The following is a 27377-nucleotide window of genomic DNA, read 5'->3' as shown; positions in this document are numbered from 1 at the left end:
TTATTTTTGTAAACTCTGTACTTGTTTATACTATGAGTGTTGTTTTGTTGGATTACAAAAACATTTAAAAATGTCAAGTCGTGTAGAGGATCCATCGAAAACTGAGAGGAGTCCATTCACAGTGGAATGGCTGAACTCGTGCTATCAGCAGACGCTGCTACCTGATGCACCGTGGCACGCGGTACGTTATGCAAAATGACAGAAGTTGAGTGATTTTTGTTAAGAATTTTTATTGTTACTGAGACATGTACCATTGTAATTGTCAGGTAAATGGTGACTATTTCAGATGGAGGGTAAGATTGCCCAGTCTCTGGCAAGCAAGGTGGAGAAACAGTTTGGTAAAGCTGAGAGAAAGGAGGCCCTGATGCAGTCCCTAGGGGAACATTTTGTGGAGAAGTACCTCCCCAATGCAACCTGGAACCCCCAAATCCTGGTCAGTATGTTCAGTGGGTTGACAGTGTGTGGGGGTGGAGGGGGGGGGGGGGCAACCTCCCAATGGCTATCTGGAACCTGCAGACATCCAGGTCAGAAACCTCAGTGTTGACAGTGTGTGGGGGGGGGGGAGGGGGGGGGGGGGTCCACATGCCTCCCAAGATGACTTGGAACCCCCAGATTCTGCTGGTTAGAACACTCAATGTATAGAGAGTTTGATGTGTGTGTTATAAATGGTTGTGTGTGGTGGGGGCCACAAACTACCTTGGGTAAACTGGAACCATCAGTTTCTGGTCAGAAAACCTGATGTACCTGACAAGATTACCTGTCAGTGAGAGTTTGTGGTTGAGTTTGGTTGGGTTGGGTTGACAACAAGTTAATTTTGACCCTAGTTTGCATAATCAAATTTCAAGCATTATATACTTTATTTTTTCAAATGATATTTGATGAAGATTGAGCAATGAACCATAATATACACATATTTGTTGATCTTTATTGAACAGGAGCCTCCAAATATGTCACCAATCGAGAAACAGAAAATAATGAAAGAAGCTCAGGCATACCTCAACAGTCAGGTGTACAAGTGTGTGAAGGAAAAAGGCTACGGCGTTATGTTAGGGAAAAACCTCAACACAAGGTGAGATATATTAATGGCTACATTACATTACATTAAACTTTTTACACAGGTCAGATTTAATAAATGCTACAGGGCCATGTACAGGTACATGTTTTTTTCATATTTTTCTATGGTTCAAAACTTTCACGTTCTAATCCCGGAATGTAAATGTATTACCCCCAAAATTAAAGAAATTGCGCATGGATTATAAAATTATCATGAAACATTGATAGTTTTGGGGGAAATGGCGGCCGTTGATTTCGCCATTTTTTGGGTGCCTGTTATACATAGGACCTGCTGTTTTTTCGTCATTTTTTGGTCAACTTTGGGGGTGGGTATTATACACGAGTGCGTTTAATACACGAGACATTAGGTACATTTTTAAACATTTTCTGACTGTTGATGTTGACAGCACCAGCCAGCCCAATGAGTACGAGCAGTTCCTGCAGCACACGTACAACATTTTCCTGAGAGGTTTGGAGAGAGAGGAGTACAAACAGGAAAACAAACTCACGGTGAGTCCGAGGGCTAGACGGAGTATTGTGCTGGAAAGTTACAAGAAGAGTCTAGATTTGATAGCATAACTTAAACATTTATCCACCGCTTTAATAATGTATATGGATAGCTTTCTTACAAGCAAATTTATGTTCTTCTATGGAAATTGATTTCCTTCAATTTAATGCATATTTTTTCAAAAACATGTCCCAAAATTGATAATATCTCTTTAAAATAAAACCACTTAAAATATGTAAAATTCATAATGTAATGAACCTAAACATTTATTTCTTCACAATTGTGCTGACTTGGCTCAATTTTAAATCTGTACCCAATTATCTCCAATGGCTTTTACATATCTGTCTTAACTTTACAGTTTTTTGTTTGTCATGTCATGTACACTTGTTTTGGTACAAATGTGTTTTGGGATCAAGAAATCAATTTAAATTTTTGATTAAAATTTCAGAAACAAAAGCAGGATGAGATAAAACTAGAAAACAAATTGAACAAACCATTGAAGATTCCTGCACCAAGCCGAGTCAAACCTTGGACTGCTGTATCCTCGGTGTCATCTGGGTCGTCCGATAAACCAAGCTCGGCCGTGATACGAAGTAAGTCTTGCCTGATACAATCAATGGCATTACATTATAACTCCTTTTCTTCAAACCGCTATAAGTGTACCATTCCGCTGTTTATTTATATCTGTATATACCATTTATTTCTGGTCAGAATTTTTCTCTTCTTCCCTTAGATGTAGACAATTGTACATTTTTATATCAGATTTTTTCCTTGCTTTGTTATTCAGTAAGGCTGTCCAATATAGATTCCAGTAGATGATTGACTTTGTAGATTATTTAATATATTTTCCTTATATTGTAATGTGTAAATGTACAATCGGTGTGTCTTTACATGATATTAATTAGAAAGTTTTTTCTTCTAATGTAATTCAGTCAGGCAGTCCCATGCAGATGCATAACAGTAAACAATATGCACAGTAGATTCCTTAGAAAGATTTTTAATGGGTAAACATAAATCAATCAGGTAGTCCCATGGGCCTATACACTGATCTGGTGACCATTGTAGAGTATTTAGAATGTTGTTCCTTGTAACATAATTCAGTTGGACTGTCCCTTAGAGATTGTGATATTCTCTGGTTCTTTTGTGTCTCATTGTGTATTTTATTCCTATCTGTTTTTGTGAGACTTTGATTTCAATCGGAATGGAAACCTCATGAAAGATTTCAATGTTCTATTTTAATGGGTTTTTTTTCAAGAACTAAAAATAAAGCTGTAAAAAAGAGCCTATAATTGGAAATCAAAGTCTGACAATATGATGTATTAGATGATAAACATTTTTCTCCCTGCTTAATTAGATGGTAAAAATACTGGTAAGTATTCATGCTTTGTAGATCCTAGCTAACTCTTGTATTTACTGGAATCATATCTTATCCTTAACATAATGACTAATCAGTATGCATGAAAATTATACAGCTATTCTAGTGAACATTAGGATAATTGTGTATGTACCCATATGTTAATAGTTTATGTTTTTTATTTACATTTCACACACCAGTACAATTTGTGGTAGCACACTGTAGTATATTGATACAATGTTGGAGATAGATGTTATAGCATGCTGGCTATCATACATGTACCGGTAGTGTTCGGTAAATCAAAAGATGTTATAGAACTATCAGTAAACAGCTTGAATCACCATAGGTACACCTACACACAGTAGTATCACATTTAAATAATGATTTTATTAAATGGATAAGGAATCATTCTTTGAGTATTATGAGGTGATACTGTAAATATGGTCAGGGCATGATCAAATCAGATAAAGCCGATTTTATCATGCCTGCATGATCATAATTTTCACATCATAATACTCAAAAAATGATTCCTTAATTATTACTTAAATTTAAATAATTTTCAGCAACTGTACAATTAAATTATGGACATCAATACTGTACTTTAGTTTTGTATTATTGCCACCCCCTGTGTGCCTCATACAACATCATTTGTATCATTGATGAAATGTACAGAACAATACATTACAGATTAGATTCGTAGTGTTATCACAGACAAAGGCATTAGAAAATGTAAATTTTCCCTACTACAGGAATGTTTTATTTTTTAAACCCATTCCTTGTCTCTAAGTGCATGTAAATCTATAACGTGTGACTGATTAACGTGTTATACATGTGGAAGTGTAATAAAGCATTGTCACTAACCAGCTTCCCTGTTAAGTGTGACGCCATCTACCTGTACTAATTAGCCAGGTGAAGGGTAAACTCCAGCATGTCTGATGAACACCAATTGATCAGACCAATCAGGCGTGGATGAGTTATTTTATAGAGATCTATATCAGTATATCTAGTTCACAAATCTAGGATCACTTAGACAACAAGGATGGAGTATTTGCAAATATGGTAGATACTTCTCTATTTCAAACTGAGTTTTAGTTTTGAAGTAAAGATGAGGAATAAGGATTTTTTATGTCAAATATTAATTCAGCACCTTCCAAAACATGGACAGTTTTATATTGATAAGAAAATTGTCATCTTTTCACCACCTCCTTTAACCCTTTAATGATGACTTTTCCAGGCATGATCCACAAAGTTGAGGGTGATCCCCCACCCCTCTGGGGACCCCAGAGTGACCTGATTGGGCGGTCTGTACAGGCCATTTTACAGAGGGATCCAAGGAAGTTTGAGTACGTGGCAGGGAAGATGCACGGTCGTCAGTTACCAGGCTCCCTCAGGACATTCATGTGGTCCGATGTACTCTTCAGGGACGAGAGGAAGAAAATGCCTGAGGCGTAAGGCTTCTGTCTCCTTAATTGGCAATAAGACATGAAACCAATATTATTGAAATGCCTGAGGCGTAAGGCTCTTGTTTCCTTAATTGAAAATAAAATGAGAAACCAATACTATTAAAAGAAGTGACTTGTTGACCTTAATTGATTCAAGTCAAAGGTCAAGGTCACAACAAATTTTTAAAAATTTTAGTCAATTAATCCTTCCCCCATAACTCAAATTTGAGCCATTTAGATTTGAAACAATATAAATTTTAGTTTGACAATTTCAATTTTATTACATTAAGATTAACATGTTTGAGAGCTTATTTTTGAAAATCAAAATACAAAATTGGAAACCTCAAATTGTTTTAGAACATTTAGTCAAATGCAAAATTTCTCTTTATTGTTTGTAAGGAATGTATTGTTTTCTGTATGATAATAATTTGATTTAAGGAACCTGGAAAAGATTGTTCGGGAGAGATTTGCTAAGGCAGTTAGTCGAGGCACTCAGGAATTAAAAATAAAACGGGCCACTAACTCTCCGATTGCAGGCCTGATTGAAACGGCAGTCATTGAGGTAAAATCATAAATGAGTTGTGTGTCTGTAGAAATTCTGTGTTCCATTTGATTTATAATGAATGTTAGAGAATAAAATTGGTTTGTTTGTTTAATCCAGACCTACAATAAGACGACCAGCATGGCGGCCTTCAAGTCGAGTGAACACATGCGGGAAGCGTCGCGGGTGCTAAACGTGCTGTATGTGTACGACAGAAGTTACGAACCTTACCTCATTCACTGGTTGTTTCCACTACAGATTGCATTCCAGAATTCATCAGAAAAAACAACAGAGAAAGGTACAAAACAAGCAGTCGTATTAAAAAGTATTGTTCAATTCAGCAGTATTGTTTTATAATCTATACATTTTGCACCAGTAGAAAACCTACAATTGTAGAAATTGCTAGATTTATATCCTAATCGTTGTAATTTTGCAAGTACACATGTAGGTAGCTGGAAGAAGTAGATCATCAACAAAAAGTAAAATTGACTACATCACTGTAATTTCCTAATATTCTTTCCAATAGTGACACAGAACAATTAATTGTAACCACCTTGATGCAGTATAAAATTTAATCACCTATTTATTTATTTTACATTTTATGCACTTTGCATGTGCATGTATGAATATCCTTCACTGGTTGCAGGCGAGCATGTGTATGAACTGGCCATGTACCTTGACCTTCTGAACTCTAGCTGCTTCCCGACCTGGCACCACGTGTTCGCTATAGCAGAGCAGGTGATGATGACCTTGAGCTTGTCTGACCCTGACCTTTACACACATTTGAAATCCATTGCCAAAACCAATATGCAAGTCAATAAAAAGGTACGCATTAGATATCGGAGGGAATTATAACAGGCTTGTTCTTTACAATCTTTTCACATTTACAGTATAGAGAATGGGGAAATTTCTTATGTACATAACATTTTGTATTGTTAATCCAATCCTCTCAGTCTGTCTGAAATAGATCAGATGTAATAGGTAGTCTTTTCACTTTTCAGGAGTTCTTGCTACACCTGATCAGTTCTGAGAAGGCCAAGGCTGAGGAGCTGCTGAAGGCCACGCCTGGGAGTAAGCGGGAGGAGGTCATGTCTAACGAACTGCTGGCCGACCCCCTGGTCTTCATTCGCAGGTGGATTGGTGAGGTATGCATTTCATTAACAGATCTCTAGATAGGCTTCTACATGTACATGTATTTCATGAATATGTGGGAGGTTATTATGCACAAGTGAATATGAAAGACAGTTTTTAACACAATAGATATACTTCTCTTGAATAATATACATGTATCTAAAGATACAATAGTTTTCCATTGTTTAATTTACTGAAATAAGTTGCATATTTTCAGTAAAAGAGTATTAAGTGTGGCATCATGACCCCAGATCTTCCATTAAGCAGAAAGATTTCAAACCAATTAATTAGAGCTCCTCTCTCTCTCCTTCTCTATGTGAACTTATGGTTGTACTGACCCCTAGTCTGTCTCCCTCCGCAGGGTTTTGTGAGTGTGTTGGACACTCCGGCTGTGATGTACATTTGGGACCAGTGTTTTATGCAGGGCTGGGCACCCTCAGTCCTCAAACATTTCAGCCTGGCCCTACTGGAGCTCCTCAGAGAAAAGTTCATGAAGGCCCGAGATTACTCGCAAATGAAAGAGGTTGGTATATAGATCAGTTGTATTTCAATTATAGACCAAGAAAGCACACAAGATCACAAGAAAATAAGTGAGAATTTTATAAACTCAATATTACACCCACAAAAAATGAACCATAAACAAGGTACATTCCTGTTTTATCATCCACTGCTTTGCATACATGTTCATTTGCACATCAGATTTTTTTTTATACCCACATTAGAATATATAGATCTGGTACATGGAGTAAAACATCAGTCCATAAACTGTAATCTTCCCTTTGTTCCAGGTTTTCCTGAGGGAGGCTTCCAAACTGTACACAGTGGACATCCAGATGGCCTGGATCCACCTGGAGCATGGGAAGGATTTGTTAGAAATACCTTACCTGAACAGACAAAGGCCAAAGTAAGTGTCTTTTTGTTGACAGACATATACACATAACTCGAAAAATAAAATTGAAATGGAAAATAAGTGTTATTATATATGTAATTTTTGTAAGAGAAAAAGATCAATTTTTCATAATGATAACAGCTCTATGTTACTTATTATAAGTTTATATGAGTGATAAGTAAGTATTGAATCATCTGACTTCCATGATCTTTTGAAGCACTCCGGGCTTACAGCTTCACACAGCCCCGCCCACCCCCAGTATCCCAGGATTCCTCAACCCCTGCGGCCTGAAGGACATCATACTCCGCCTTATCATTCCATCCGAAGTTGTTGAAAAAGTAGGTCAACTGTATGTAAAATGATATTAGGCTTGAAGCTAGATGCTATGTTTTGTTCTTGTTCAGTGTATATGATTTAAGGTAAACAAGTAAACTTTTATGTCTCAAATTTATCTCAAACAACAATGTCTGGATTACCATTAAAATGTATGAGAAAATTTTAAGTCCAAATTACTGTTTATGTATTTTTCACCAATTATATCTCAAATCTTTGCTTAATATATTCAATTTTTTTTTTTGCCCCACTGATTTTGAGATACGAATTTTGAGTTGGTAATGTTACATAGATTTTATGACTGTTTGATCCATCATGATACATGTACCGTATATACTCGCCTATAAGTCGGATTTTTGGGAGTAGAAAATTGGGTGAAAAGTGGGGGTCCGACTTATAGGCGAGACATAGTAAAAAAAATTTCACGAGAGAAGTAAGTTAAATTTCTTTTTAAATAATAAACAGATTATGATAAATGCATTGAACCTGTGTTCATAAAAAGAAAATTCAAGCAGTCTGTTTTTCACACCTAAGGTGATAATAGATATAGGGGTCATGTCACCTAAAACAACACAAGCCAACACCCCAGTTTAAGGGGCTAATTACCAACCTAATCAGTCAGTAAGGAAATAAATCACTATCATCAAATTTTCAAAAGGACTCTATTTAAATACCTGGTAGTTTTGAAGCTATTACCAACTTGTAATTAGTGTTATAAAAAATAATGGCATTTAAATCAAAAGTTATTAACATCATGGACCCATGATAGAAATAGTCTAGAAGAAATTATGGGGTGAAAAAAGGACAATTTTTTTAGAACTCAAAACATGTATGATAAAATGTGGTATTTTATTGAGAGTATCTGTACATCAATTGTCCTGAAAAAGTAACCCGACTTATTAGGGAGTCAACAGCAAAATCTTCAAATTAAAGCTGGAAAAGGGCAACCGACTTATAGGTGAACCGTACTTATAGGCGAGTATATACGGTACTGTATGTTCATTTGACTCTTTGTCCCATTTGTACATTGGCATTTGCCAGGAACTGGCAATATTGAGATAATAATGTAACCGGTACACAGACCCCATCATGTTATGATTGTCCTTTTCGTTGGTTGCTAGGAGCAATGGCTGGCGAGCGTGGAGGCGAGCTGTTTACAGGTCCATGTCCACGCCTACTTCGGCAGTGTCAAGCTCAGGTCCCGCCTCTCTATGGGGAAAGCGGTCACCACCTCCATCAGTAAAGACAACTACGGGAACACCATCTACGAGGTCCACTTCTATGAGGACAAGTTTGTGTTTGATAACTTGGACATCTCGGAACTGGATGTGGAGAGAGAGCTGGGGGCGTTCCCGTACGCCATTGTCAGGGTGGAGTACAGGAAACCTGGGCCTGAGGCTCTAAGTGAGTGCTGTCAGCTTGATGTCTCTTTTCTTTGCGTATACTGTGGAATCATTTAATTTCATGGCTGCCAATTTTCGTGGATTGTGGGTTTTTGCTTATTCATGGGGATGTAATTTTGTGGATGCGTCGGTTTTCAGTTTCAGTAGGAAAACTAAATCTTTTATAATTAGTTTGCATCAAGGATGTAAATTCATGAGCCACCATGAATTCTAATGATTCCACAGTAACTGTCACTCTTTTTACAACACACTGAGAAACTACAATTCATCTTGTAATTAAATAGACAACAAGGATATACAGTAAAACACGGTTATAGCGAACACGCTTATAACGAATTGACGCTTACAGCAAAGTGATTTCCATTCCCAAGACTTTATTATATGTTGTAAACATAACGAGTTACGTTTATAACGAAGTAAAATCTTCCGTCCCTGGCACTTCGTTATAAACAAGTTTTCCTGTAGCTTATCTTTACTCTTTACTTGATATCAGGAGTAAGTGTTCCGCTTGGCTGGGCCAGGATCCCCCTGTTTGAGAAGGCATCACGAGGAGGTCGCTCCTCGGTCGACTCCCTGGCCAACGTTCAGTGGTCCCTCCAGGACGGGGACTTTGTGTTCACTATCCACCCCGGTGCTGTCCCACAGAACCTGATTTCCACAGGGGCAGGGTCACCTTTACCAGAGGACCAGCAGGAAGGTCAGTAGTCTGTGTGGGTCAGGGTCACGTGTTCTTAAATGTAGGAGTAGAATTACTCATGATCCTTCTCCTTTAACCTGTTTTACCTCGGTGATTTTGATATTTTCACCTTTGCCTGTGTTTTTTGTCTGTATCTTGGAAACCATTCAGTTTATATCAAATTCAGGTTATTTTAATCACAAGTCACAGTAAATGTGTCTTGGACATATTTTTTACGTCAAAGTCAAAACATTTTTAAATCAGTAGTTGTTCATTTATTATTCCAGGAACTGTCCTTGGCTACAATTCTCAGATAGTGGTCATTGTGTATGATCCAAGACACGAGCCAGAAGGTCGGGCAAGACCCAAGGGAGTGAGCCCCATCCCCACCCTGCCTGCTGGGACCACCAATCAGGTGCCTCCTCTCGCTACCCACACACCTCGACACAGCCCTGTTCCAAGGCAAAGGTCAGTCAGAGGTCAAAGATCATGTCTGTGTTAGCCAATAAATGCAATGGATGTAGCTCCTAATTTTCTTTCAATTAACCTTTTATCTTATATTCGGGGTTGTAAAAAATTCATCTTAGACTTAAAACATTAATTTTTTAATATTTGATTGTGATAGTCCAAAGCCTAAGCCAGTCCCAAGAAGGACCCCCATCAAGACCCCGGTCAGGACGCCACAGCCTCTGGAGTCAGAAGAACCGTGGGTGGAGTCAAACTCCACAGCCATGAACAGCAACCCTGTGCCCACTGGGCTCTCAGATGCCTTTGATTTTTACATTGACAGTGTTCGCTTTATTCCTGATAACTCTTCCATGATCAAGGTAACACCAATATCTACAGGTCTTTGTTATACAGCCTTTGACTATTATTAATTCTTAATTAAACATGAGGGATATTGAAATTTACATAAAATTAGGAGAAGCAGATTTTCAAATCTCACTTTTATTTTTCTGACAGTCAAAAACTCTATTGAATCACAACAAAGTTTGACACTTATGATATAATATTCTTGGGATTTTGTACATAACGACAGAATTGCATGAAATAAGGAATCTTCAGTATTCAGTGACACGTTATTCTTGGTTATAATTTTTTTCATTATGCTTACAAAGACTGCTTACTTTTTTTTCTACATGTATATCTAGGTGACAGGTTTGATCAAGACTGGAAATGACGCCAAGATTCTGATGGCTCTACCCGCACTGGACAGCCCGGCCAGGTCTCCCCTGTTTGAGTTCAAGCTGACTGTGAACGAACAGAAGAAGAAGATGGACCCTGACATGGTCATCTTCCTGAGGGTGTATACAGAGGACGTGCTGACGGACAAAATCTCTGTCATTGGCAGCTGTTTTGTCCCAGTGTTCAAGGTAAAACTAGATCGTCTAAGTACCAAAGGAGTAGACATCAGGATTATGAATCATGTCTATGTGTAGTTAACAATTATATTTGCAATATCAATTGTCATACAAAGTTTGTTCTAGGCATGTCATTAAGTAATGGAGAAATATTGCCTTACAGGGAGGAAAGTTAAATGTTGGGGGCCAGCAGCTGAGGATAAGGAATGGGATCCCTCCCAACAAGCCGAAGAACCTGGTCACTGACCTAGATACCTTCCCCGCGGTGCCAGCTTGCTCCATCCTGGTCAGACTTCTCCCAGCTCAACAGGTACAGATGAAGGTTTAAACTACCTAGAGAGTAGGCTTTACCTGTGCAGGTACAGACATAGGTTTAACTACCTAGAGAGTAGGCTTTACCTGTGCAGGTACAGACAGAGGTTTAACTACCTAGAGAGTAGGCTTTACCTGTACAGGTACAGACAGAGGTTTAACTACCTAGAGAGTAGGCTTTACCTGTGCAGGTACAGACAGAGGTTTAACTACCTAGAGAGTAGGCTTTACCTGTACAGGTACAGACAGAGGTTTAACTACCTAAAGAGTAGGCTTTACCTGTGCAGGTACAGACAGAGGTTTAACTACCTAGAGAGTAGGCTTTACCTGTACAGGTACAGACAGAGGTTTAACTACCTAGAGAGTAGGCTTTACCAGTACAGGTACAGACAGAGGTTTAACTACCTAGAGAGTAGGCTTTACCTGTGCAGGTACAGACAGAGGTTTAACTACCTAGAGAGTAGGCTTTACCTGTACAGGTACAGACAGAGGTTTAACTACCTAGAGAGTAGGCTTTACCTGTACAGGTACAGACAGAGGTTTAACTACCTAGAGAGTAGGCTTTACCTGTGCAGGTACAGACAGAGGTTTAACTACCTAGAGAGTAGGCTTTACCTGTACAGGTACAGACAGAGGTTTAACTACCTAGAGAGTAGGCTTTACCAGTACAGGTACAGACAGAGGTTTAACTACCTAGAGAGTAGGCTTTACCAGTACAGGTACAGACATAGGTTTAACTACCTAGAGAGTAGGCTTTACCTGTGCAGGTACAGACAGAGGTTTAACTACCTAGAGAGTAGGCTTTACCTGTACAGGTACAGACAGAGGTTTAACTACCTAGAGAGTAGGCTTTACCTGTGCAGGTACAGACAGAGGTTTAACTACCTAGAGAGTAGGCTTTACCTGTACAGGTACAGACAGAGGTTTAACTACCTAGAGAGTAGGCTTTACCTGTGCAGGTACAGACAGAGGTTTAACTACCTAGAGAGTAGGCTTTACCTGTACAGGTACAGACATAGGTTTAACTACCTAGAGAGTAGGCTTTACCTGTGCAGGTACAGACAGAGGTTTAACTACCTAGAGAGTAGGCTTTACCTGTACAGGTACAGACAGAGGTTTAACTACCTAGAGAGTAGGCTTTACCTGTGCAGGTACAGACAGAGGTTTAACTACCTAGAGAGTAGGCTTTACCTGTACAGGTACAGACAGAGGTTTAACTACCTAGAGAGTAGGCTTTACCTGTACAGGTACAGACATAGGTTTAACTACCTAGAGAGTAGGCTTTACCTGTGCAGGTACAGACAGAGGTTTAACTACCTAGAGAGTAGGCTTTACCTGTGCAGGTACAGACAGAGGTTTAACTACCTAGAGAGTAGGCTTTACCTGTGCAGGTACAGACAGAGGTTTAACTACCTAGAGAGTAGGCTTTACCTGTGCCTATATTTACAGTATAGATGGAAGTTAAACTACCTAAAGATGAAGTTTTACCTACATTTCAAGTCAGAAATGTATAAACATGACCATTTAAAGAAGAATTGAATAATCAATAGATGATTAAAATAGTTTACCTACTTGAGGAGTATGCTTTATCTGTGCTTATATCAATACATGTAGTACAAGTCAGAGTTGTTCATACATGTATATGTATATTCAAAGAAGGGTTTAGTATGGAGGTTAACTACCAGGAACTATAAATTCCTTATTAACTGGAGAATTGATATCCGCTTAAAATCATGAGAATCAGTTTTGTGGATTTTAAAATCTCGCTTTTATTTTTCAGGTATTTTTGAGCTATAAGAAATTAAAAAAACTGGTTCTTGCGATTTTATATTAACACGATTTGATGAAAAACAGCAAAATCGTAGAATTAAGTACTTGCATAAGATAAGGAATTTACAATATAGATGTACATGTACTACCATTCAGATGATCATCCCCATTGATAATTTTTAACATTATTGATGTTGAGTTGTCACTATTTTGTATGAGTGGTTCTTTTACCTTGAAGTGATGTAACTTTTTAGGAGGTGGTTCCGATGCCCCGTTATTCCACAGGCTACTATTTCTCGGAGCCAGCCCGACCCACAACCTCGGAGACAAGAGTGTTTGCCAGTTACAAAGAGCACCACAACTACCCGCGGACAGTGAAGGAGATGATCCAGAGAATCCAGCAGTCCAACGAAGTCCCTGTGGGTAAGGCAGCTAGTACCTCTGTGGGTAAGGCAGCTAGTACCCCGTGGGTAAGGCAGCTAGTATCCCGTGGGTAAGGCAGCTAGTACCCTGTGGGTAAGGCAGCTAGTACCCTGTGGGTAAGGCAGCTAGTCGGTGTATCATCAACAACTGTCTGAGGCCAACACTGTAGTGTTGTTGTGTGGTCAGTCAGTGGGGGTCAATTTTTGTGGATGCTCAGATATTGTTTTATTATATACTTGTTTACTGTATACAGGGTAGTTTTCGCCCCATGTTATTTTTGCCCTTCGGTTTCACCCCATCTTAATCGTCCAGACACGCTTGTGTATTAAAGAGATAATTTAAAACATTAGAATTTGCCCAGTCTTAAATTCACCCGCTGACAACGAGGGCAAAAGGGGCGAAGATAAAACGGGGACGAATATTTCCCTGTGTACAGTATTTTGTAAAATCAATAAATCATTACATGTATATTATTTTAAACATAACAGTGCTCTTATGTTGACATGTAATAATGCTCTCCTTTTGACCTTTGATTACGTTACAGAGCTTTTACAATGACCTATTATTACATTAAGGTGCTTTTAAATTTGACCTTTGACTTCCTACAGATGAGGATGATGACACCCTGCTCCAATGGCTACAGGATCAACTGGACGCGAAGAAACAGGGCGGCAAGGCCCCCGCGGACAACCTCCCCCTGTCCCACTGTGTCAGGTATCGCGTCAAGATGGGACTCAATGCAAAGGTCGAGCAGGTGTACGGACTGCCAGGTGAGTCGAGTCGAGTCGAACTTGACTGGATTAACTTGGATATAGAGATTTTCCCAGGAAACTCATTCTTTTTTCCTATGTCAAGTCAAGTGTGAATACATGTCTTTATTTTGAAATCCCTTTACATGGAATTTATGCCCAGTGCTTTTCTATTCTTTATATGTTAATGTGTGTGAAATATGTCTTTGCCTATGTAACAGTGTTGAGACACCCATGTAGATGGTTTCTATATTATTTGTATGCCCCTGCAGATGGTTTCTATGCCCAGTGCTTTGTGCGTGTGTCCCCAGGGGAGAAGGTCCTCACTATGGAGGAGACGCCGGAGGGGTACGGCAAGGAGGAGAAGTTTGTGACCCTGAAGCACGACTACGAAAGCTTCCAGTCGGCTCCCAAGTTTCTCGATGACCCAAAGGTAAGAGGGTGCTCATTTTCTCCTTTATATAACTTTTACGTTAACGCTCCCTATATTCTGATGTTTGAGATGCAGCATTTTATGCGTCTGTTAATGAAAGCTATTCAGGCCCTGTGTCCAGTGCTTGTATTAACTTTTTAGTTTATTATTTTCATTAACATTTCCTATATCCTCAGTTTTTGAGATACAGCAATAAATGTTTCAGGTGATGCATCCCTTCTACGACAACTACTCCTGTCTGATCATCCAGGTGTTTGGTCTGGATCTCATCTACCGGATGAAGCCGGAACACGATGAGCCCGGGACCTTCCACTCCATCAAAAACGGGGAGTTAGCCCTGGGGGATGACCAGATCCTAGCCTGGGGGGTGGTCCCACTATTTGAGGGGTGAGGAAGTGTATAGTACCGGTGCAGTAATTTTCAAAGAAAAAGGATTCCTAACATTTTAATTTCTAACAATGTTATCAATAAGTAGTTGTCAAAATTATGTCATGTCTAATGAGAATTGTCTGTCTAGACAGATTGGTTCACACATAAATGTACAAACACAAAATAAATGAAAAAATTGGGTTTTGCTAATTATTTATGGGAAATAAAATGATTTTTTCATGAACTCCTTCAAGTGATTTTGATTGATGATAATGAAGGCTGATTATAATTTCATTATGATGTTAATTTAGCTGTGTAGACACAATCAATTACATTTTGCTGGTTACAATATGATTCCAGGAATTGTGTGGCCTCAGGAACTCATGAAGTCCCTCTGTTCAAGGGAAAGCCACCTGCTGGAATTGTAGAGGAGTTCACACAGAGGAACGCCAAAAATGTCATCGAAAAATGGAAGTGGGACAAAAACCAGAAAATGGTGGGTTAATTATCAACAAGTATACTTAGCGTTAATGATACACAGTGTTCATTTCATGGAATATTTAATCATGGTTGTCTTTCACTCAACTACTTTTACTTAAACGCTTATTAGGGTATTGTAAGGTATTAAATTAAGTGGAAATTTCATTTTAGTGCTTTTGTTGCTCCTTCTGGTAATTAACAATTTAGTATGTTTGTAATTTTATTGTAATGAATATGGTGCATTGTAAGAGTTTATGTTTTGTAGCCCAATGCAAGCATTGTAAGAGTTTATGTTTTGTAGCCCAATGCAAGCATTGTAAGAGTTTATGTTTTGTAGCCCAATGCAAGCATTGTAAGAGTTTATGTTTTGTAGCCCAATGCAAGTATTGTAAGAGTTTATGTTTTGTAGCCCAATGCCAGTATGACGGTGTCTTTGTGGGATGGACATTTTGATCCTGATGAGCTAGCCATCAAACCTGTAAGTATCTACTCATCATTCAGTTATTTGTGTTCCAGGGAATGTAAAAGTGTATTATCCTGTTGTTAGATACTTAAAACAATACACTGTAGTACATCAAGGTCAAATGAATATTCAAGCCCCAGAAATCCCATGAAAGTATAGAATGACAGATTTCACACCTATTAAGTTAGACAAGACAAGAAACAATCGCCTAAATGCAGCAGCGATAAAATAGATTCTTAATTGGTGACAATTTGTTGGTATAAATTTGTCATTCATATTTATTTATTTATTGCAAGAAAAATGAGGTGTACATGACATGAAATGATTAGGGGGATTTTGTTTATTTACAGACGTTCAAGTACCTACTGGAGGCAGCCGGCACTCAGTCTACCTATCTCCAGGGGAGGAAAGCCCCGCCCAAAACAGCCAAGAAAATCTCCAGCTTTGTGGTGGATAACTTGGAACAGAAGTACAAGAAACTGGGGACCAACAGTTCTGTGTATACGACGGAGCAGAAATTCTTTGAGGATAACATCACCAAAACCTTCTACAATCTGATGGTCTGTAGTGATTTAATATTTCCTGTTCAAAACCATCTATTTATCTAAGATTTGAGTTGAGATTTTTCTATTAAGTAAGGTCTCCAAACAAAGTGTCCTCTTTTTGTGTGATTTCAATTGGCTTTAATTTGTTTATAGGTCAACTCTTTTTGAATTCTGTCTTTGGTATGGATCCAGATAAATGTTGTGCACCCCTGTGTCTGTGGATTTTAAGTGTCTCCTTTTTCTGTGATCTCTTTTTTCATTCACTTTTATTGATGGACCAGTTTTAATGACCTTTTGGTCTCCTCTCTCTTTGGTTCTTCTTTGCTGACATGTACATTTGTAATTTTAACATCAAACACCTTTTTTCAATTTCCTACCCAAACATGATGATGTTAATATGGAGATTTCTCAAGTTATTGAAAATAGACATGGAAAATTCAGATTTTTAAGCAACTGAAGATTAAGTATATATTCATTGTCAATATGGATTGCATGTGCCATTATTTAGGACACAGTAGGAGATCTCCATATGTACAACAATATCACCTGTTAAACAACCTCACCTGACTGTGGGTGTGGCACCTGATCACCTGATCATAAATCTGTCCATGATGAATGTGTTTATTTCAGTGTTCAATCAAATTTTTAAAAAAATTGTTATACAAAATTTGAAAGCTCTTTAGAATCATAGCATGGAATTTAGGCAAATGTTTGTTATTTACCCAAACACCTTGAATTGTGTATCAGCATCACACATTGACAATAATTCTAAAGGAAAGTACATGTAAATGCTAATATTTGTTTATGTGAATTTCTTGCAAACTGTACAATATTTTCCTAATGAGTATTTAATTTTGTGTTACAACTGCTGACATGTTATATATCTATATGACTTGTAATTATTTCATCAACATAGCAATGATAAGGTGATTTATGTACTTTAAACATTCAAAAGTTCTGTAATTTTATGAAAGACGTTTTGTGTACCTCTCTTTATGTTTCTCAATGTGTCTTTCAGGAGGATGCCTTAATGAATGCTGGCTATGGACCGCTGTAGAACCCTCCACAGACCTAAGTATGACGACGGGACATCAAGTTAGTCCAGAGGGTCGTTCCTCAGTGGCAAACAGTCATCATTACTGAAGAACTAATGCATTCAAATTTCATGATTGGAAAAATAATGCTTCCAAAGTTTGAACACACAAAGCTGCACTGTGGTGGAGTGAATTCCAAGACACATGTACTTTTTGCGTTTCACCGTTGGAGTTTAGGTTTTAGAACTTCTCTACCCGAATTAATTACATTCATAACTTTTATTTACTATAATTGGAGGAAGTGAACATAACAAACTGTAAACAATATTCCAGATTCTCCCTAGAAAATTTCCCAGTTCTTGATCGAGTCATTTAGTTGGACCTGTCCTCCGTTTGAGGAAGCGTTTGTCAAGTCATCTTTTAGAATATGTACACTATTTATCCTTCAAGATAAGGAATTGACTATTTATTTACTGTGTGATAGACTTCGCATTCATTTTCATTGTAGCCACATGTGTTTACATCTAATGGTTGGAGAAACTTTTTATGTGTACACGGTTGTTATGTTTGGCAATTTTACTACAAGAAGTTGTTGCTACACTCTCTTGCAATCCTGTCTGTATTTAATTCACAGAATACTGGTTGCTAGTAGTTTTAATGTAAAAAGTAATTTTGATAAAAACCAACAAAACTCAGTACTGTGATCTTGTCTTTTCTAGAGTCATACAAAGAACACCTTTTTCATAAAATTATTACATATAATTATTAAAATCAATATATATGAAATTTTTATAAAATTTGACAATATTAACATAATGTTCATCTGTTTACTAACAAAGATTACAGAACATAAGGATGGACCAGACAGTAGTTCACTGCTAGATACCATCGTCATAAGAAATAATTATGCATGAACTTGCCTTCTTTTCTTAAAAGTAACCAGTGTATATTAATATGTTGACTTGTATAGGTGTATGAGTTGTATAGCTAATGACTAATGAATAATAAATTACCTAGTCCCTTAAACACTTAATGTTTTACAATTATAATACAGTTACTCCTAAATGATAGCCAGTATACTGCTTGTGATATACAATTAATCCATCGATTTCCTTATCTAAATTAAATGGCCCCTGATTTTAAATACAAGAAATAAAATTTGTTTATAACTTTTAAAGATTATGTACATGTTTAAAGCAAAATACATGTATTCTTATTAAAGTTATGAAACATTCAAAGCCATGAAGTTGACTGTCACTCTCTAGACACAAGTAGATCCCCTCTCTCAGGCACGTAGCATCAGGGGGGCCAGGGGGGGCCTGCCCCCCCCCCCCCCCCCCCACTTTTTCTCGCAGCAACAAATTTTTTAAAATTTACATATAAAAAATTGAATTATCATGGAGTTGGCCCCCCCCCACTTTTTTGGAGGATGTAAAAAATTGATATGAAAAGAAGGAAATTAGGATTGAAATTGAAGAGCCCCCCCCCCCCCCCCCCCCCCACGGATTAGGATTTTGAAGATTTTTGGAAAAGACTTATTTCCCTTTTTTTTTTTTTGGCTTGTCAAGATTTTTTGGATGAGTCTGGCCCCCCCCCCCCCCCCCCCCCACTTTCAAAAACGATACTACGTGCCTGTCTCTTATTCATGTCTGATTATTTTCTAAAATCGATTGTATTCTTTTAAAAAAATCCACTTCCCGGTCCTCATAAGAACACTTTTGGAGCAACAACGTTTCGAATTCTAAATCCACTAGATTATAAGATTCCCGAATTGGTCAACCACTTTATCCAGCTGCTCAGAGTTTGGAACAAATTCGGGATGCGCTATTTTCTGGAGTTTGGGGACCTCCGGAAGCACTGTAGATGATTTCTTGAATCTAAGAATCCCCTCGCACGTGTTGATACACTCCGGTAACGCCCTCTCCACATTTCGCGCCTCCTCCAGGTTTCTCTGGATTGTCCCCCTTTGTTCCTCCAGACGCTTGATATCTTCCGACTTCCGCTCCCTCACACGCTTGAGGTACTCGTCTTTCGCCCGCCTGGCGGCCTCCTCTAGCTTCTCTCCGTGCTGTCGGATCTCGTTCTCGATGGCGGCGTACTTTCCCCGTATCCTGTCCTCTTCGATGGCGACATCTATGTCCAGATGTTGGTACAGAGACACCGCCGTCCGCACGGTCTCCCGTTCCTGCGCTATGATCTCCCGCCTAGCTTTACACAGATCTTCCAGATCCTCCACTCCGTGCTTGTTGTGGAAGCTGACCAGACACTTCCTACAGATCACTGCACCACACTGCACGCAGTAAAACTCGCACGTGTGGCCGTCGTGAGTTTTACATTTCGGAAGCGGAATTTCCATTATATATGATCTTTAACGAACTTGATCTTGGCGCCTGGGCGCATTCAATGCATCTCAGTTTAAGAACTCTTTGGAAAATCCATCTAGCATGGGACTGTATTTAGTGTAAAGACTGTGTATAAATACGCCAAACAATATAGATTTAAAGTCCCCCTATTCAACTATCTGTACCGATGTAATCAAACTATAGGCAACACAGAAGTTTTGGTTCTTTCAACAGTTCAATACACCCAGCTGTAGGTTTAACAGCAAACAGTTTGTCATTGATGTTCAACATTTCAATACACCCAGCTATAGGTTTAACAGCTAACAATTTGTCATTGATTCCTTCCGCTTTTAGGTCTGTTGTTTTATTCCCGCTGTTGAAAGCGAAAATCTTTTTAAAATGCTCGCAGTTGCTCGAACCATGTTAGGACAAACAAGTCTACTGAATGCCCCTTTCCGATACCTTTTCAGATTCTTCCATATTTCTTTTAAAGTTATAAAGTACAACATACTAGTTAAGTCACTCGATTTTGCGATGTAATCGGACCTAAAGCTTGCAATTACGTATATTGATACTTTGAACCCCCTTACCAAACCTATATTGAAATTGGGGAGAGACAAGCACCTCAGATTTGGTTAGGTGCTAGTTAGTTCGTACCAATGCCTGCTTTTGTCGTTCATTTGGGTATGAAGGGGCGAACATTGTAGAACTTTCGTCAAATATCCATGCAAAGATACTCTTAAAATCGTTATTGTTGATCCGTACAATGTATAGAGACAACAGTCATTTCTTTTTGTTTCGGTCATACAAAATGAGAGCAATCTTGAATCTAGTGTCATGGTTTGGTGAGAGCAATCTGTAGAAATTTCATGCAAACGCTGTGAAAAATATGTTTGTTTTTTTTATTTTGTATTAATTTATTAATATTTTCTGGGGATCAAAAATACTCAATTTTTTTAATTGCCAGACAACCCCCTTAATTTATTGATTAACATAATCAATGTTTTATCTCTTTTCTTTTATAGATGATATTTTTTAATAGGAATGTTCCAATTAAAATTAACATTATGGTTGTATGAACAACGCTGCAGCGACTTGGGATTGAGGAGATCATGACAACAGGTGATAGGCACTTGATATGATTTCCAGGCAATGCTTTAGAGGACCGTGATCACAGAGGCCAGTACAGCGCGAAGAGCATATACATCGTCACATACAATATAAATGATTGGATTAAACCTGATATCATGTTCTTTAGTTGACAATGATCCGGACTGTAATGAAAGAAATTCGGGAATTTTGTGGCTAATTAGAGGAATTCAGGAATTTTGTTGATAAGTCGACAGCTTAATTGGTCAGAGTTTGAATTTGCAATGACTGGTCTCAAATTATCCATGTAGCTGTCTAATTATAGCACCATGGCATCGACTCGTCCGTACTTCCATAATATGTGATTGTCGAGGGATTCCAATTCCCGTACAGGTACTCACACAATGCTGTAACAAAGCAACATACTCATCTATATACGCAGTAAATAACCATACACACTCATTAAAATTAGAAATTAGATCCCCTCGCTTACTGTGTAGCGAGTTGGTGGGCGGATCTATAACATCTGATTCAATTGAACTGTACACATCATAGAATACAGATTTATTCACCACCACCACCATCCCCCCCCCCCCCCCCCCCCAGTTATTCAGATTAAGAAGATCGGTTCTTCCCTTCCATACTTCGTACTGTCCCCAAGCCTTGCCGAGCAATAGCATGTAAAAGTCATTAAAGGCAATCTGTTTGATTAAATATTATTTTATTGCTTTGTATAAAGCAAGGATACAATCTTTTTCCAAACTGAATACCATTAAACAAGGACCATGGTGACAAATCACAAATGTACCTACATCTTTGTGTTGAGATATTATCTAACAAATAATACGTAACACTGGTCATTTATCCTGGGTATCATGGACAAGTTACCTACACGTAATGGCGTCAGGTGTATTTGATACACAAGCTGCGTGATCAAGATTATTAAATGGAAATATTGAGACATGTACACAGAACATAGACGAATTACGTATAGATCACGAAACTATGACTGGGCTACACGCCGAGTATCTAAGATCAATTTAAACTTTAGCATCCTTAGGGAGCTCATATTATCAGTTTGCGAAATACAAGTTTTTCAACGCAAACATCTCTTTATTGAATTACATTTTACATTTTCGCTGACATAAAGCACACACTGACCAAGAGTACCCTTCCCTTTTCATGGTGGACAGAAATAAATTAAAGTCGGGCATTACGGGCGTGATTGAACCAATCGTATGTGTTGTATAAAGTACTGACGATAATCTCCAACCAACTTCAGTTATGTTAATCCAAAACATCACTTTAACGTAAGAAATCTAAAAAAATGCGTCAACCAATGACCTTAAGATATCGGAAATATGGTCTGATAATTAGCTTCTGAAATCTAATCCTAATTAAAAAAAAAAGTTGTATTTTTAAAACAGAATCCCAGAAGTGCATCTTTGTAATCAAGCCTATCTGTTCGTAACTTTTCTCACAAACTTCTAGGACTAAAGATTTTTGAATGGTCTGTGTAAATTAATGATGTAGTAAATACAGCATAAAAAACTAGGCTTACTAAAGATTCCTTAAGAAGGCGTCGCAGGTCCTATGCTCTTTTTTACTAAAGGTGTTGCATGTACAATGGAAGAAATAAGTCGGAGATTTCGATGTAAATTTTTTTTTTACATTCAACGTTATAATAATGCAATTTCGGATTAAAATCTGGATACTTCATACCATCTTTTATAAAAATAATGATATGAAGGCACGCAGCATTATGGGGACCGAGGACGGCTTACCCCCTCCCTCCCCCCCCCCCCCCCCCCCCCCCACTTTTTCTCGCAGCAGACATATTTCTTGAATTTACATAAAAAAAACTGAATTACAATAGAGTTGCCCTCCGCCACTTTTGGGGGGAGCAGGTAATACTGAATGGAAGTGATGAGAAATCAACAGGGAAGTTGAAGCTGAAGAAATACTACACAATTCTTCCTTCCCTCTCCACGGATTAGGATTTTTTCAGGTTTGTTTTGAGATTATTTTCCGATTTTTGTTTAAATAAGACATATTTTTAAAAATATAACATTTTGGGGAAAAAACCCCAATAAACTTAAGAACAATGGGTTAAATTTCCATGTTCGCTACATGTATCTTGTCTAGTTTGGTCAAGTGGTTGCAAACGTTGAGCGAGAACTGAAAAAGACTTACTTTCTCGTTTAGATTCGAATCCCAGAATGGTTGGTATTCTTCAGATAGTTTTTTTTTTCAATCCCATAAAAGGCAATACCGGTATATCGATAATTATTTATGTCGGAATAAAGTCAATAAAATACTTGTCAATGTTACATACATGTACATTCACATGTGTACTTCAGGTGGAATGCTATTGAATACCAAAATTTTATTTTATGGACCATTTAATAAAAGTTTAATTTCTGAAACATAATTTTGTTGTTACAAGAAGGATACATGCTCTCAACTATCTTATACGATTTTTGGTACTTTTATAACAACGTGATATACTATTTTGGTTGCAAGTAACACACTGTAGAGTTTAAAATTTGGTGTGAATAAATGAGAGAGAGAGAGAGAGAGACACACACACACACACACACACACACACAGATTGGAACCACTAGACTGGAACCACTAAATACGGATAACAAAAAAAACTCACATAAGTTTGTCTGTTTCAATCTGAAACAACTTTAAGAATAATAGTGCTACACAAATTCTAAAATATTTTTTTACGGCAATACAGTTATTTATGATTACAATTCATTCAAAATTAAGGCAAAGTTGATTACTGAATTATGCCTACACAATTGTCTTTTAAAGAAATAATAATACTGACTCTTCAAACTGCATTTGTGGACTAAAAGAAAGTGAAATATTACTGTATGCTGTAAACTATTATTGGTTCAAGAAAAATTCCATATGATTAAGTTTTAAAATTAAAGCATTTTCCAAAGTCTTTATTCAGAGCTTTTTTCTTAAGGAGATTGATACAGTCTAACAATGGACACGACCACCTATTCCTCAAAGGTTAATTCAGGTTTACGACGTCGAGCTCCCAGGGAACGCCCCTGATCCCGGAACCATATTTAACGAGCTGGCACCGAGTTAGCAGGCTTGTGTGGAGACTCATCAGAATGGTCAGCATGGAGAGCATGTCCCTGACGTCACTACTGGCGGTCGTGCTGCTAGCCTCGTCTGTGGTAAGTTGTCTCTGAATATTGCAGTGTTTAAATTCTTGGTCGTGGTGGTGAAAAAATCGTTTGAATGCATCCTACATTAAATTAATAGAATTGAACTTCAAAATAGGGTTTTAAATTACACTTTTAAGAGGTACTGTGCGATTTAAAACACATAATACCCTATCATAGTATATATCTTAAATATTCACAATTGCATTAAATAAATGTAATTTAGGCAGTTTGGGGGCGATGAATGCTTTGCTACTATGTAATTTTTGGTGTATAATATATAAAGGTACACTGTTTAACAAGAAATATATACTCTCGAAGGGTATAAAAGAACACTACTTGTAATATTCCTTTGACAATGATTTTGTGAAAGTATACTTTGCAAGCAGTGATGAGACTTAGCGACCGAAAAGTATACTAGTCATTATGGTATGTAATGAAAATTGATGCACAACTACTAATTCGCTTTCATACAGCGATTATCGATGTTAGCCCCTTGTTATGGATGCTTCACCTTGTTATTAACATGTAATAGTCATATCAGTTAATAACACACCCTCCTTTTCAGATTTGTGCCAGTTTTGAGACTCTTTTGGGTTATATATTATACATGCATTTCAATCATGTCATAATTCTATGTAGTCATAAGCTACAACACTCATTGCGGCTTTCATGTACATGTACACGTTTGATTCCTCTCTTACCTTTTGGTGTCGATGTGTATAACTTTATTATTTTGTACATGTTAGACCTTTTATTCAGTTTTATTTATTGCTGATTTCATCTGGGGTTTTTTAAATGAGCATGGTTGGAGAGGCAAGCAGGCATGACTAATATATTTTTGATTTAATTCAATTACGTGTATAAATATTTCAATTAAGGTTTCTCAAAGGGCAACAAAATCGTACATTTATTCAAACAAACTTACACAAAAAAGGGGAGAGGGTGCAAGACTGAATTAAAAACATACTTTTTCACATATAGAGTTATCTATTTATGGTGGCATATTTCTGCCCCCTACATGCAACATAAATTATGTCAACATGCAGATAATTATATCGACATGCAAGTTAGTTATGTGTACATGCAAGTTAAAATCTTTAAAGAGAACCTGATTTTTATATTGGTAAAATCACTTACTTACGACCGTATCTGACATCATACATGCAAGATGCAACCTAATTATGACAACATGCGACTTATTTATGTCAATATGCGACTTATTTATGTTAACATGCGAGTTGATTATGTCAACATGTGAGATAACTTGCATGATGACATAGATATATTGCATGTTGACATAAATAAGTCGCATGTCAACATAAATAACTCGCATGTCGACATAATTAACTCGCATGTCAACATGAATATATTGCATGATAACATAATGAACTCGCATGTTGACATAAATTAGTCGCATGTCGACATAAATATGTTACATGTCTACATAATTATCTCGCATGTCAACACAAATAAGACGATGCATGTTATAATAATGTTGCATCTTGCATCTATGACGTCAGAGTACGGCAATAGTAAGTCATTTTACCCATATAAAATCAATTTATCTATAAGGATTTGTAACTTCCATGTCAACATAATTATCTTGCATGTCGACATAATTATCTTGCATGTTGACTCAAACTTCTTGCATTTTGACTTACTTTATTTTGCATGTAGGGGGCAGAAATATGCCACCATATCTATAAGCATATTATTCATAATCAAATGTAAATTTGATTAACATACTGCACATTTTTCCTCACCATGACACACTTGCTGTAAGTTAGGTAGAATATACTGACAAGCATTCAAGTCAAGCATCCCACCCCACCCCAACCTCCTAAATAGTTACATATTTTATAGAGTATAATATTCATGTAGAGGAGCAAAAAACTCGTATTTAGAGTGCGGGTCCTGTATTGGTGTGAGTATGGGTCGTGTCGAGTGCACGGACGTGTGAGAGCGGTACTTTGATCTCCACACCTGCTCACGTGACAAGTCACTCCTTAATCCGGGTCCTCTTGATGAAGTCTCTCAACCTTTTGTTCTTTCTGCTAAATAATATCACCTTCCGCCCATATATCACATCAAATGTCTGCCTTGATCCTTTTGTGTTTGATTAAAAAAATAATAAAACTGAAATATGAGACGGGGATAAGAAAATTTAATTTAACAGACGCTAGCATTGAAATGAAAACCCCTACCGTCAAACCATTACCAGGTTTTGTTTTGTCCATATGCTTTTGTGTTCTTGATTAAGAGAAAAGTTTTAACAATGGAGTCAGAGATTTGTAAATAGGTATGGGGTTAATAGACTCACGATGTTGTTTAATAATGATCTCTAGAGTGAAGCAAATAATTAATAGAACACAAGGAAAACACAACGCACCTTAGGTACATTTATTAAGGTTTACAGACGCCGTCGATTGTGTTGATTTTAAATTTTCTCTTTTTCATCAAAGGTTTGCAAAGATGAACACTACCACGATAATCTGTCAGACAGAGACGTGAACAAGAGGATTTCCATCTTCAACTGGAGACTTCTGTACAAGTTATACAAACTAAAACCTGGCCTTTTCTTCAGATCTAGAACAGGGAGGGCGTCATCTATCACCCAGGAAAACGACGGTCTGCAAAAGTCTCCAGAATCGACAAATACACCGAAACAAGGCGAATCCCCGTATGTACCGTTACTGCCATATTTGTTTACTTCTAGCCACCTATTGACTAACGATGAAAACGAGGCTCCAAAGGTCAAGAGAAACATTGGGCGATGGAGGAACACGAACTGGATCTACTCTATACGCCCAGAGAGACGTAGATTCAGCAGCCCTTACAGAAAGAAATAGCTACAGTACCAGCCATTGAAAAACTAACAAAAGTACATTTATAGTATATGTATCCCCATTACTCCCCACATTCTCACATTTATGGAGATAGTTTGAGCATCTGTGAAAAAAATTTGGAACTTCATTGTATTATCCTTAACATATATTTTGTATATCATTGTAAGCATGAATAAACAACGAAGTTAAATCGGTAACATGTGTTAATTTAAACACTATTGTAAATACACTGCTTTCACTGCTATATCTATGGCACGACATATTCACAAAAAAGAGCTTAAACTATATATAGTTTTACAGACTTACAGTTTATAAAATAGGTTTATTTAATACAATCCATAAACCTACATGAAGTTTACTGTGGAACTATGTTTAGCTCATTTTTGTGAAAGTGGTGTGCCATATATATAGGGGGATAATGCTTTACAAGCTTTAACAATTTATAAGTTGTCTATTACTCATTAGTACATGATTGTAATTGCCTTTCTCAGTGAACATGAATCTGTGCTGCTCATGTTTAATCCATGACGTTGACAAAGATTTTTATAAAAGTAAATTCACTTTATTAGTCATTCCATGCAAGTAATTTTAAGATGTATGAGTATTAATCCGGTAATATCTTAATACTTTTAATATT

At 37.5% G+C, this 27377-nt stretch overlaps 1 protein-coding gene and 2 long non-coding RNA genes across 6 annotated transcripts; 2 read left to right on the top strand and 1 right to left on the bottom strand.

Annotated features, from left to right (window-relative positions):
* The first annotated feature begins 46 nt into the window (after positions 1-46).
* LOC105320174 (uncharacterized) lies at positions 47-17964 on the top strand. 4 transcript variants are annotated; one of them, XM_066078097.1, is made up of 29 exons: positions 47-181; positions 287-433; positions 936-1069; positions 1461-1563; positions 2010-2154; positions 2916-2930; positions 4150-4363; positions 4796-4919; positions 5019-5196; positions 5545-5723; positions 5900-6043; positions 6391-6552; positions 6818-6933; positions 7136-7256; positions 8373-8655; positions 9148-9351; positions 9618-9798; positions 9956-10157; positions 10482-10703; positions 10855-11001; positions 13028-13196; positions 13805-13966; positions 14218-14378; positions 14584-14765; positions 15108-15243; positions 15637-15705; positions 16041-16250; positions 16389-16415; positions 17254-17964. In XM_066078097.1, exons 1-28 carry the CDS (start codon positions 71-73, stop codon positions 16401-16403), a joined length of 4236 nt encoding a protein of 1411 aa, XP_065934169.1. In that variant the 5' UTR covers positions 47-70; the 3' UTR covers positions 16404-16415; positions 17254-17964. The 4 variants fall into 4 exon arrangements, with proteins under 4 accessions (XP_065934169.1, XP_065934168.1, XP_034337314.2 ...); XM_066078096.1 differs by lacking the exon at positions 16389-16415; XM_034481423.2 differs by lacking the exons at positions 2916-2930; positions 16389-16415.
* LOC136273538 (uncharacterized) lies at positions 13099-13403 on the bottom strand. The gene is made up of 2 exons (XR_010711695.1): positions 13283-13403; positions 13099-13212 (listed from the first exon to the last, which is right to left on the bottom strand). It is a non-coding gene; the product is annotated as an uncharacterized lncRNA (long non-coding RNA).
* A 2674-nt stretch (positions 17965-20638) lies between the features above and the next one.
* LOC105320173 (uncharacterized) lies at positions 20639-26937 on the top strand. The gene is made up of 3 exons (XR_010711694.1): positions 20639-21093; positions 23684-23903; positions 26357-26937. It is a non-coding gene; the product is annotated as an uncharacterized lncRNA (long non-coding RNA).
* Positions 26938-27377: the final 440 nt, after the last annotated feature.

This window comes from Magallana gigas, chromosome 3, assembly GCF_963853765.1.
Source record: "Magallana gigas chromosome 3, xbMagGiga1.1, whole genome shotgun sequence".
Lineage (NCBI taxonomy): Eukaryota > Metazoa > Mollusca > Bivalvia > Ostreida > Ostreidae > Magallana > Magallana gigas.
This window is presented reverse-complemented; position numbering and strand designations above follow the sequence as displayed.